The 13,665-nt window shown below is 44.3% G+C and overlaps 1 protein-coding gene across 2 annotated transcripts in view; it reads right to left on the bottom strand.

The window, feature by feature from the left end:
* NUCB2 (nucleobindin 2) overlaps window positions 1-13,665 on the bottom strand; it is a 54,500-nt gene that overhangs the window by 24,876 nt on the left and 15,959 nt on the right. For both annotated transcript variants that reach the window (XR_014791470.1, XM_084855039.1), the window contains exons 2-5: window positions 13,289-13,432; window positions 11,915-12,022; window positions 8,839-8,965; window positions 1,098-1,201 (exon numbers count right to left, since the gene is read on the bottom strand). Coding sequence is in view for 1 of the 2 variants with exons in the window: in XM_084855039.1 (XP_084711165.1) it covers window positions 1,098-1,201; window positions 8,839-8,965; window positions 11,915-12,022; window positions 13,289-13,432 (483 nt within the window). In the remaining variant the exon portion in view is untranslated. The remainder of the gene's footprint in view (window positions 1-1,097; window positions 1,202-8,838; window positions 8,966-11,914; window positions 12,023-13,288; window positions 13,433-13,665) is intronic.

Raw genomic sequence — 13,665 nt, 5'->3', positions numbered from 1 at the left:
ATAGACTTATTCTGTCTTTAAAGGTTGTTATAACAATTACTAAGATAATTTATTTGCCATGGTTTGGGCACTCTAAACTGCTATAGAACTGCTAAGTGTTTATATGCTTTTCTCCTTTCCTCCCCAATTTTTTAGATTAGGGTGAAGACCCATTTGGTGTCTTTCATGTACGCAGTACTGTAAGTCCTCAGAAGAGAATAGATCACATAACTAAACAATTTTTAATATAAAGCATAAGCTTTCACTGGAAAATTACTTAATTAATGCTTTAGCTGACTGATTTGTGGAGGCCACGTTTAATGAAGAACACACCTATTTACATAGTTTGCAATGATTTTGGTTCTGCTGAGTTAATAAGAAAAAAAACTATTGCGAATAGTCTTTCCCCCTAACGCCAAGTTGCAGCTTTTGTTTTTTTAATTGTAAAGGTGCAATGCTATGGATGATTAGACAGAAAAAAGTCTTACAATTCCCAGCATGCCCCAGCCAGCATGGCTTCCAGGGATGCTGGAATTTTTTCCGTGTAAACATGCATAGGATTGCACCCTAAGTTAGCTTATACTTTAATATTGCTAAAGAAACTTTACTGAGTTTTTAAAAATTCATTTTGATTGTGAGATTTCAACCATGAGTTTTTGATAATATCCAGATATAAATGTAATCAATGAATTGATTAAAAGACAGATAAATAATCAAATAAAATTCTTTACTTGGTTGACATATTTTATGTATAGATATACACATATAAAAGTTAAAGGAATCACAAGAAGAAAGTGTATAGGAGCAACAGTTGGCATCGGAAAGCTCAATTTAAAGGCTCTGTAAAACTTAAGGCTGCTTTTACTGGCATAAGAATGCAAGTCACATGAGGCACTACAAGAAAAATGAACAGGCTGTTTTTAAATGTACATGGATATCTTTTGTGGCAGAATATTACATTACAGAGCCAAATGGGATTCTCAGACTATGATTCCTGAGGTAACTATGGAAGTTATTCAAAATGGAGGTGGGGGAAGGAAAAAAAGTGGGTTCCACTGTAGAAAAATACAGCAAATAGAGCAAGCAAGCATCTGGGAAAATATTTGCTCAACACTTACAGCTCTGATTAGCATGTCTAAATCTTTAGCTTCAAATGTGTGAGGGTTGTGATGGTTCAGATGCTCAAACTGTTTGAGAAGAGCTTGATGGTCTATGCCAGAATCTAAAAACAACCCACACAAAAACACAACTGTTGTAACTAAACTTATTAATAATATATACAATATATCAAACACTGTATGGAAGTCAAAGTGTATGTTAAAACACAAAGCATTTTTAAAAAAACAAAAACATCTATAATCTACAGCCCTCAGAGGGTTTCGTGAATGGGCTTCACATGAAGGCGAAAAGGATACTGACACTCAAAAGGACATAAGGTTAAAATGTTTAGGGACAGAGCTGGAGCAATATATTTTGCTGTCTGAGGCAAAAGACCACCACACTCCTCATTCCGTGGACAAAAGCTGGCTCGGCTGGCACTTGAATCTTTTCTTTGACAATGGTGATGGGACTACATCCGCCACTGCATGGGCATGGCTGGCTGGAACTCTGAGCAGGAACACTTACATTACGGGCCGAGGGAACACTGCAACATTTTGTTGCCAGTCCCTCTTGTAACCTCTTATTTTTGGTTCAGATGAATGATGTATTTGGTTTATCTAATTATGGTTCCTGTCATAACCTGCAATTCTGTAAATACTGTGTTTGGATTTTATTTTGGATGCTTTAGCTGTATGACTTATGACTTATGGCCAAACAAGTAAAATGGACTAACTTAAATGAGGTACAGATGAGACATGCATTAAGGGGGGCTGTGCAGCCTAGCTATGCCCTCTAACACACGCAGCAGCCACACCCCTGTACATCCAGCCGGCATGTGAAGGACCTCTACATGCGAGCAAAAGTACACAAGTAGAGCTCGTCCACACAAGAGGGGGGCCGAGACTGGGCCAGGGTTCCCCCCTTCTGTACAGCCCCTTCACATGTAGGTCAAATCCTTGGTACTGGGGGCATGGCTTAGTTCTGGGCTAGCTCACATATCCTTGTGATCCCCCCTCATGTGTTCTTTCAATGCACTGAGGCAGTTGTCTGAATCCCCCTAGTACATTTTGAACACCCAAAAAAAGCACAACTGCTTTTGCTCTTCTGTCCTTCCAATCTTTAGCGGGCTTCCCTAGGAGAAGATGGGTAAAGTCTAGGTAAAGTCATGCAGCTGTGGGACAGCAAAGATATAATATTTTTCAGTCCCTTAAACACAGTTAAGAATCCAGGAGTGGGCTGAGAGAATTGTACTCCCTCCCACAATCCCTGCTCTCGGGCATAAATTCCCCCCTTCTCCTATAAGTGCCGGTAAAGTCAGATGTTGTTAACCCATCTTCAAGTTCTGATTAAGATGAGACCCTTTTAAAAATCTTAACTGCAGTGTCAGGGTTAAGGAAGGAGACAGGGAATTCACACCTGTGAGGAGGGGCTGGAGGTAGGGAGCTTTGCTTGCTCCCTACCTCTTAACTGTGGATAAAGGACTGAAAAATATTACATTTGCACAAGCCTTGAATGCTTTAGATTATAAATCAATTCAAGTTTGGAAGCGGTTAGAATCCTGCAAGGTTGAATGGGAGACTGCTTTGGTGTGGAATGATAAGGGAAACATCCTATGGCCTTCTTAAATATAACACAATTTTCACAGAGAAAAACTTCCATATACCATACAGCCCTCATGTAGATCACCACATGCACTTGTAGATATTGGAGGGCCGGCCCACATCCAGGGTCGGCCCTCCAATAAAGTAGGCTGAAGCACTTGCCTCATGTGACAGAGTGGGAGGACCAGCAAATTGTGCCACTCCCTCCTGCCCCCACCAGGAGGGCCCACCACTGCCTCCTCCAGTGGGTGCTCCAGAGAGCCCTGCCAGCTGCTCTCCCACCATGGCATTTGCCACAGCAAGACAGCAATCAGCAGAACTCTCCAGAGCTGCCACCCTCTGGAGAGCCTGCCCAGGTGATCTCCTGGGATACCCCTCAGAGACCTGTATGGCTCTCTGAAGAGCCATACAGGCTGCTTCCTTTGGCCACAAAGCTTGGTGGAAAAGGTAAGGGAAAAGGGGATGGGGGGACTGGATGTGGTAAAGAGACGGAGATGGGGGCACGACACAGAAAGTGGAAGGGGGTTGCGTGGTTATGACATGGCAACACGCGTGCTCTTGCCTCAGGCAGCAGGAGAGCTTGTGCCAGGGCTACCAACATCTACACAGGGCTCTGGATGTTGATTCCTACATAGAACTACTTGCACTAGAAGAATATTGTCATACAGCAAAGAAAGTTGTAAAGATTACTAACTGCAGCCTAGAAAGAGGGCACTAGCCACTGCTAGCCTAGGAAAACGATTATTATAATCCTGCTGCTATTCAAACAATTTGGCCACTTGAAAGTCTGCTTACAAAGGGAATAAAATATTGGGGAAGGAGCCTGGGGAAGGAGGACCAGCCAGCAGCCGCACCAGGTGGATCCTGAGCCTGAGCCTGCTTCTGCCCCCGCCCACAGGTACTTAAGGCGGGGCTGCCAGAGGCAGCACCTTGGCGTGCGCCTCGGCGTCGCGCCAAGTGCGACGCTAAGTGCGCACTTAGCGTCGCACTTGGAGTCGCGTAGGATCTGAAGACCTACCCATCTGCCTCTCCAGAGACACCAGCAGCCACAATACCAGCAGCAAACAGCCGCAGCAGAGGGCAGCAGCTTTAAAGACAAGGGGAAAGGGGCAAACGTGGACTTTATCTGCTCCTTCTTAGCTACTGTTCTCTTTTATCTTTTATATTCTTTTAAACTGTTGTGCATTTTATATCTTAACATTTTAATATGTGCCTGGGAGGACCATTGGGCAACTCAGGGGGTTGGGGAGGTGCCACTATAACTGTGGTCACGGGCAGGGGGAGGTATGGCGTTGGGGGATTAACAGGCCAGCTGAGGAGAAGAGGGGCTAGACACCTTACAGCTGTCCCCTCTTGTGGTTCTTCCCCCAACCTGATGGTTCCTGGCAGCCTTACCAGTCTGCCCTCGGGTCTGGTGGTGCTGCTGCTGAATGCCAGGTCGGCCCAAAATAAAATCTCCCTCATCCATGATTTGATTGTGGATGAGGGGGCTGACCTGGCATGTATTACTGAGACCTGGGTGGGGGAACTGGGAGGGGTCACTCTCTCCCAGCTGTGCCCTCCTGGGTACTCGGCGCAGCACCAACACCGACTTGAGGGTCGGGGAGGGGAGGTTGCCATGGTCTATAGGAATTCAATCTCCCTCTCCAGGCTTCCTGCTCATTCGAGCGCAGATCTTGAGTGTTTATACCTTGTGTTGGGTACCCGGGACAGATTAGGGATTCTGTTGGTGTACCGCCCACCCCACTGCCCATCAGACTCCCTGCCTGAGCTGACGGAGGTGGTCTCGGACTTGGTGTTGAGGACCCCTAGGATGATGGTCCTGGGGGATCTCAACTTCCATGCCGAGGCCGCTGTATCCAGGGCGGCTCAGGACTTCATGGCCGCCATGACAACCATGGGGCTGTCCCAACATGTCATCAGCCCAACGCATATAAAAGGACACACGCTTGATTTGGTTTTCTCGACTGGGCAGGAGGATGGTGATCGGAAAGTGGAGGAATTAACATCTGTCCCTTTGTCATGGTCAGATCACTTCCTGCTGAGGTTTAGACTCCTGGCGGCCTTTCCCCTCTGCAAGGGTGGGGGACCTATTAAAATGGTCCGCCCCCGGAGATTAATGGATTCCGATGGATTCCAGAGGGCTCTGGGGGATTTTCCTGCTGGTATGGCTGGTGCTCCTGTCGAAGCCCAGGTCGCTCTGTGGAATGCAGAGATGACTCGGGCAGTTGACATGATCGCGCCCAAGCGCCCTCTCCCTCTGAGCAGAGCCCGGCCAGCTCCTTGGTATACACCTGAGCTGAGGGCAATGAAGCAAGAGGGGAGACGGCTAGAACGCAGGTGGAGGAAAACTCGTGCTGAGTCTGACCGAACACAGGTAAGAGCCCACTATCGAGCCTACTCTGTGACGGTGAGGGTGGCAAAGAGACAGTTCTTTTCCACCAGCATTGCATCTTCTCAGTGTCGTCCAGCAGAGCTTTTCCGAGTGGTTCACGGCCTGTTACATTCTGAGCCGGGGAGAGAGACGGTGGAACCCTCAGTAGCACGCTGTGACAAGTTTGCACGGCACTTTGAGGATAAAGTCGCTCAGATTCGTCATGAATTGGACACCACCATTAATGCAGTTCCATTGGTAGAGGCGTTCAGAGCACTGTCTGGTCCAGTTTTATTGGATGAGTTTCAGTTACTGAGGCCTGAGAATGCGGACAAGGTGCTTGGCCAAGTCTGATCGACCACTTGTGTGCTTGACCCTTGCCCTTCATGGCTTATTAAATCAAACAAGGAGGGGTTGTCCGGCTGGGTCCAGGAGGTTGTAAATTCCTCCTTGAGAAAGGGAGTGGTGCCTGCCGCTTTAAAAGAGGCAGTAATTAGACCACTCCTGAAAAAGCCTAACCTGGACCCAGAGGATGTTAACAATTATAGGCCAGTGGCCAACATCCCCTTCCTGGGCAAGGTGCTTGAGCGGGTGGTTGTAGGACAGCTCCAGGCACTCTTGAATGAAACGGATTATCTAGATCCGTTTCAATCGGGCTTCAGGCCTGGTTTTGGAACGGAAACTGCCTTGGTCGCCCTGTGGGATGACCTCTGCCGGGAGAGGGACAGGGGGAGTGCGACCCTGTTGATTCTCCTGGACCTCTCAGCGGCTTTCGATATCATCGACCATGGTATCCTTCTGGATAGGTTGTCTGGGTTAGGAGTTGGAGGCACTGCACTACAGTGGTTCCGCTCCTACTTGGATGGCCGATTCCAGAAGGTGGTGCTGGGGGATTATTGCTCTGTGCCATGGCAATTGTGCCATGGGGTTCCACAGGGCTCTATTTTATCCCCCATGCTGTTTAACACCTACATGAAACCGCTGGGGGAGGTTATCCGGAGGTGTGGGCTGAGATGCCATCAATATGCGGATGACACCCAGCTCTACTTCTCTTTCTCATCAAACCCAGGTGAGGCAGTGGCTGTTCTGAATCAGTGCCTGGGCATGATAATGGACTGGATGAGGGCCAATAAACTGAAACTCAATCCAGACAAGACAGAGGTACTGTTAGTGGGTGGTTCGTCTGCCCGGCTAGGTGATATTCAACCTGTTCTGGAGGGGGTTGCACTCCCGCTAAAGGATCAGGTTCGTAGTTTGGGGGTGCTCTTGGATCCAGAACTGTCACTTGAGGCACAGGTGAGCTCAGTGGCACGGAGCACTTTTTATCAGCTTCGGCTGGTATACCAACTACGCCCTTATCTGGACACAGATAGCCTAGCTATAGTTATCCATGCTCTGATAACTTCTCATCTGGATTACTGCAATGCGTTATACGTGGGGCTGCCTTTGAAAACAGTCCGGAAACTTCAGCTGGTCCAAAATAGGGCAGCAAGATTGTTAACAGGGACTGGCCTGCGAGCTCATATTACGCCAGTACTTTGTCAGCTGCACTGGCTGCCAGTCCATTTCCGGGCCCGATTCAAAGTGCTGGTGTTAACATTCAAAGCCCTTAACGGCTTGGGGCCAGGTTACCTGAAGGATCGCCTCCTCCCATATGTGCCTGCCCGGACCTTAAGATCATCATCAGCGGCCCTTCTCCGTGAGCCCCTGCCAAAGGAAGTGAGGCGGGTGGCTACTAGGAGGAGGGCTTTTTCTGCTGTGGCACCCCGGCTCTGGAATGAGCTCCCTAGTGAGGTTCACCTCGCGCCTACATTGTATTCCTTTCGGCACCAGGTGAAGACCTTTTTATTTTCCCAGGCATTTTAGCATTTTAGCTTTCTAAATTTTTATCTTTGCTGTTTTAAATCTGTATTTTAAACTCTTGCACTGCTGCTAGGTTTTATTGTGGTTGTATTGTTATATTGTGGTTTTAATGTTCTATATATTTTAAATTGTTTTATTGTGTGTTGTTTGGTTTTAATTTTTGTGAACCGCCCAGAGAGCTTCGGCTATTGGGCGGTATAGAAATGAAATAAATAAATAAATAAATAAATAAGGTTTTAAACAGTGGTAATATTTCATTAAACAAGCCCCAGCAAGGCAACATCAGTTGTACATGGAAAGCAAAAGTGCTTTTTTTTTCTGTGACCCACCCCAAACCTTCCTAATGTTGGCTTAGCAGTGGCATACAAGACTGTGATTTTTTCAAATGTGGAACTATTCAGATTACCAAGATAACCTAGACAGGAGGGGGAAAAATTGTAACTGAACTAGTCTTAACTGCTTTAGAGAAGGAAAAAACTGTTCCATAAATAAGGTAAACCATCTTTAAAAGGGCTGACCTACCATTCCCCTGAAATATAATTTACTGTTGATTGAAATGTAAGCATTTCAAATGTTGCACAGAGCAGTAGAGAACAGGGCCATTAATCCATAGATCAGCCTTTCCCAAACTGGTGCACTCCAGATGCAGGTACCAGGGAACAAGCAGTTCTAAAATCAACCCCAAACAAGCGGAAATGCTTATTTTCAGAATGGGGCTAGTCAGCATTACCACTTGTTTCCAGGGTTGATTTTTTAAACGCTCGCTCCCTGATGTGCTAGCGGTGGGTTCAGCTTGCGCACCTGATTGAGCAGGAGTGCAGCAGCAGTATTGGATACTGCCCAGAGAATGATGCAAGATGATCTAGGGCAGTCTTCCCCAAGCTGGTGCCCTCTAGATATGTTGGTACCGCAACTGCCATAATTCTCAGCCATCATGGGTTGGAAATCATGGGAACAAAATATATTGTATCATATAAGACATAATGTCCACTGATTTCCTGATTTTTTGTTGTTACTGCTGTTCTCGATTTTTTTTCAAGATAGAGCCAATAAAAATGTGAAATCTGTATAATAAAGTCTTACCATAAGACAACGTTCAGCTTGCCACTTAAAATATATTCTCATAGTTATGCATGCTACTTGGCAGGAAATATCTGGTAGTGCATATTTTAGTTAACATTTTAGCTAACAATTTCAACAGAAATTGAAACCTACACTTAAACAGAATTCATCTGAATTCATCTGAATCTGTACTTTAAACATTTTGAAAAAATGTTAAGCATTTAACTTCTACACATACGTTTGGAAAAAGGTGCTACTACATGATTTTTTAAAAGGCCAAACCCCGGCAGAAATATTTTCCAATATTTCAGGAATAGTATTAATGTTTCTTTTATTTTTATCTCGTATTCTCATAAATGAGAACTGTTGAGCCATATTTTGTATTTAAATACTGTACACATTTTAAAAACTTGGACAGATATGATTACACTTCATCAATAATTTACTGTTTATATTTCAACCAAGCATGATACTAGTCCTCAATGAAGTGAGATTTACTATACTCAGAGAAATGAATGAAAAGCCACAAAAAGTCTTGGAGGATATCAAAATGGAAATCCTAATTAGCTTCTCTCTTTTCTTTAACCTGACACAATTCCAGATAACGTATTCTTTGTCTGCCGTTTCCTCAGAGCTAGTCTGTCTTGTTCTCCCTGATTTCTAAACAGGAAAAGAATGTGAAGGGATAGGACTGTGTAATGAGGTCAAGAGAAAAACAGAAACATTTACACCATTTTATCTCATTGTAATCTCTGCTGTTGATGTAAACAAGGGAGACAACTGAAACATTATTGTTTACATCAGATGCACACCTTTTGCCCAGTCGACTCTTGGCTAATTTTTCTGTTGTGTTCTTACCTTGAAATGAATCTATCTTGGCTTTAATTAACATCCTTAATCTTGCAACCTCTTGCCTTTTCAGTTCATCCAGCCTTGTTCTCACATGATGGCTGACTAAGTCTAACTCTTTGCTTAACTTTCCACTCTGTCAACAAAAACAAACAAATGATTAATAAAGATAGCCACAATTACTTTTCTCCAAATAGCTACATCAGTGCTGTACTGCCATGTGCTCAGGGTATTTGGACACAAATGCTGAAGTATTTCTCAATTTTACAAGTGACATATTAACTACTGGAAGAAACTATTACCCACAACAAAATCCACAGTCTAAAATCCTCAGAATCTAAAATCTTCATGCTCCAAATATAACAAGCAAATTAGTACAAACTAGTACAGGCTCCAGTCCAAAACTCTACAAGCACGGTGTTGTTGACAGAGAGTTCTTATGCATGGAAGGGCTTCTTTTTTCACTTGAGAGTCAAGGAAATATAAAATATGCAGTGGAAATAGAGATGCAGTGCGTCCCCCATCTAAAGTGAATGAAGAAGCCTTGCTCAGAGAACTCTGCACAATAGACCTCTCACGGTCCATTTTCAAGGGGCAGCCAGGTCAAGGCTAGTTCTGGAATGTACAAGAGAAATGCAGAATCACAGAGCTGCTGGCTCCATTTCATTGCTTAAAGCAGAAGCATGACCAGCCAATAAAAATCTAGAGGAGGTACTTCAGGAGCATCCACTAATGGTTGATATACAATTGTGCAACAGAACCTAGGGACATATTTGAGCTGTCAGAAAGATGTCTGAAGCACCATCCAAAGATAGGGCCAGAAATGGAACAGACAGCTTTCATCGCCAATGGAAGCTTCTGCCTTTGCTCAAATGTTTTGCAAGATGCAGAAGTCTGCCTCTCTAAACAACCGTACTAGTTGCCACTAAGGCTAGAATAGGCAACAAATGGCCATTCCATCCAAGTGTTCATTGTGGACTAGACTACCATATCCATACTGAACTGGGACTCTTGGAAGCAGACTCCATCAAGAAAGTATGCCATGATTTCACCACGTTAGGATGCACACTAGTGAGTGCTGATCTGTAAAGCTCTCGTTTAATATTAGCTTCAGGGTTTTCCCCCATCATTATCCTCTCAGCATGATGATGTCATGTTGTCTTATCATGTTGGGGAGTGAGAAGGGGAAACCAGCCCCCAGTTAACAGGACCTGGTGACTTTTCAAGGTCTCTTAGCCCTAGTGTATCAAACGGCATCAAACCATCTAGGCACATATCCTATATTGGGCCACTCCTACAGAGCGGATGGAAAAAGTTGCCCACTTCCACAGCACATGATGTAGAAAGAAATTAGTTAATACTTGAATTTGATCCAAGTTGGTTGTTGGTGGGTGGCCCATGGGCCACATGCAGCCCTCTGTCCCCTGCCATGCAGCCTGCTGAGCCCAGCCGCCCCTCTTCCCTACAGCCCAGGTGATCAGCTGGGCTGCAGCCTGCAGGTAAAAGACCACTGTTCTGGCACTGCAATGAGCAGAGCCAGGATAGCAATCCTGATTGGGGTCACTGGGAAAGGCTTTAACCTCTCACCTTCAGCAGTCTTGGTGCTGCTGAAATCACTGTTCCCATGCTGCTACACAACAGTCTTGGAAGGGATCACTGGGGGATGGGTGAGCTTTAACTTGCCCACTCCAGAGCAATTCCACCTCAGGTTTAAACCTCCCCATCCCAGCCTGCTGAGATGTGTGCAAGAGGGGGGAGTGTACATGTGCGTATATATGGGCGGGGGACACACAAACACAGAGGTATGTGTGTGCACATGTGCAGCTCCAAAACTGCCACCCAGCACTGCATGCAGTCCTCAAGGCCAAAAAAGTTGCTCACCCTTGTGGCAGAGAAAGGTTGAATACAAGGGCAGTAATCCAACTCCAAAACTCACAGCACAAGGAAAGGCTATAAGTCCCTCCATTACTCTTGTAAACCCTCTTGTTGCTTATTCTAGGCACTAAATCAAGGCACGGATTGCTTTCCACTTTCACCAACTTCAATGAGAGCAGAGAGCATGGAATTCAGGATCAATTTATAATTGTCTTCTGTTGTGCCGCACACGCATGTGTGTATTTATATGTGTGTATAATTTCCTGCCACCTAGATAGAGCAGGCACATCGTTCTGTAGTTCTCTCAGTGGTGCTAAAGAGTCTACTGCTCACTCTACCTCTGAACTGAGCTCTGCTAAATTAGTTGACAAAAATCTGGACCCATATTCAAAATAACAGCTTCTAGCTGGCACTATGAACTGCCATTCACTATCTGTCTCAGTGCAATTTAGAGCAATTTAGGGCACAATCCTATGGACATAGTCAGCAGCTTCCGAAGTCAGAGGCTATCGAGTATCAAATGCAAGGTGGCTGGAGCACGGAGGTGATCTTTGCCTCTGTGCTCAGATTACCCTGCATTTTTGCTAGACAGACAATTTCGCCAGTCTAGCCACGGCGCTTCCAAACAGGAGGGAAGCGGGCTGGGGTAAGCATAGGAAGCTGCATAATGCAGCTTCCCCAAATTCCTCCCCTCCCTGACCCCTGGGATGCCCCTTTTTCCCCGTCTCCATTTCTGAGCATGGAGACATAGCCAGAACCACGCTGACTACAAGGGAGAGAGGGGAGGGGTGAAACACAGTTTCTGGCTTCCACGGTCGAAACCCTGTTTCCGACCTCAGATCCCAGGAACCACACAATCCTATGTAACCCCAGATGCTGTCTAGGGGGCACAGGATTGTTCTCTTAGGCATGGTTTGAATTTCAGAACACAGACTTCAGGGTAAGAATTCCATGAATAAATTGTGTATCAATATCAAGAGTTGATCCATGAATCAAAATAATTATTTCTCTTTGTCAATGATCCCATTTCTGTATGAGCTCCCACGTCTTCTTTTTCTGAACAAGTTGCATGCTTAAGCACTTAACATACCATCAGTTTCAATGGGATAGATTTAAGCATGTACTTAGCTCTCCCACATCTTGCTGATCAAAATTTCACTATCTTTAAATTTCCCTTTATTAAGATCTATGTGTTGGCCTTTGTACATACCTTTATTTCCTCTATGTCTGCCGTCTGGAGCTTCTCTCTGAAATGTTTGTCTGTCTCCAGAACATCTATCACTTGCCTGAGGTAAGCATCATAATAAAGCCCAGTATCCTTCAGAAAAATAAATATCAGTTTAGTAAAGGACCAGAGGACAGAAGTGTTTCATTTTTCCATAAAGACGTTTGAGTATGATGTGATCATTAGCACACCTAAGATTCTAAGTCCTAACAATGAGTGTCTATACTTTTTTATTCAGTGCTGAAGATCAAACATTTTTACATTCGAAGAATCAGCCATAAATACACACATCCGGGGGGGGGGGGGGGCATTTCTATCTGAACAGCCTTTTTTGGGATTTAACTGGCCTCTTCTGAAAAGCCATTTCTAAAGAGAAGACTCTGCAGCATACAAGAGAAATACAATAGAGGTTATAAGGTAAGGTATATGTGATGTTTTCCCTATAGTTTCCCTTTCTCTGTTTTTCCACTTTGAGAAACCAGCTAATTTTAGGTGCCAAACTAAATGAGGTGCTGAGACCAAATCTTCCAGAGTTTTTCTTAAAAGTTAAAAAGTAATTGTGGGGGCTCAAATAGGACTGGGGGGGGGCTGGTGTTGGGGGAGAGTGTTAACCCCTTTTCCCTGCATAATACATGTAACTGTATGGTTTCCCCCATGGAGAAATAGCAGTTCTGGAGCGGGGTAACTTAAATTAGGAAAATAGTATGGAGGATAGGGTAAAACCTCTCCCATTTGCTGGTGGGTGATCCAGAAGACTGGCCTAAGCTCTCAGAAAACATGCCGCAAGCCATACACTTCTCCTGAGACCAAGTCAATACCCCTGTGATAACTTCAGGAGTAGAAATCAGCTAAGAGTGATCAGCCAACCTTCATCCCACTGAAACCAATAATTAGGAGAAGCTCTAGTTGCTTGGGATTAAGAAGAGATCATAGCTTGCCCAGCTCCCAGAATGAGCTAAGCACTTGTATTTAAGTATCATCAACTAATCAGTTATTATCAGTACTTTCTGTCCCATCTTCCATGGATAAGGGGAGCAACTTCCTCCTTTTTCATATTGTATTAAACATTTAAGAATGTACTCTTTCCGTAGTCCTCCTTTCTCTAGATTAAATGTATCTAAGTGCTACTATTTAAAAGTAATTTTGTCATCCAGGAAAAACTTTTAAATACTTCTTATTTTCTTGATCTAATGTTCTTCTGAAAAAGGACCTGAATACAGATGCTAATGGCACTGAACAATATTATTGTTGTAACTTTTGATCTAAAATATTATCAGGTCAAAGCTAATGATAATATGATCTTATGATATTGATTAAAAATAAATTACTAGGAAAATAATATTTAATTTAATGACTTACCGGATTATCTACTTTTTCACTCTCTACATGTTCTTTCTCTTGTACCTTTGTCTTGTCTATGTCTATAGGCACTGCTTCCAGTGTAATTAGAAGAAAGGTCAGCAGCAAAATGCAATGTTGTAATAAAACTGTTTTCCATCTTATCTGAAATGAAACAGAATATCTCTCTAAGCACTTTTCCAACTTCACACTTTTCATCCACAGTACTCACAAGTTGCTCCTATGACAAAAGTAATAGTATTAGAAGGACTTGGAATCCCAGAAGCATGCCTGTGTCAGTTTAGAAGCAGTTGAAGTATAATCCCTTCTGGCATGATAGGACTGACTGTCGAACTCCCATGAATTAAAATTGCATCATCTGAAGTAGGTCAAAAATG

Source organism: Heloderma suspectum, chromosome 1 (genome assembly GCF_057233095.1).
Source record: "Heloderma suspectum isolate Gila_16-S chromosome 1, 16-S_ref, whole genome shotgun sequence".
Classification (NCBI taxonomy): domain Eukaryota; kingdom Metazoa; phylum Chordata; class Lepidosauria; order Squamata; family Helodermatidae; genus Heloderma; species Heloderma suspectum.
This window is presented reverse-complemented; position numbering and strand designations above follow the sequence as displayed.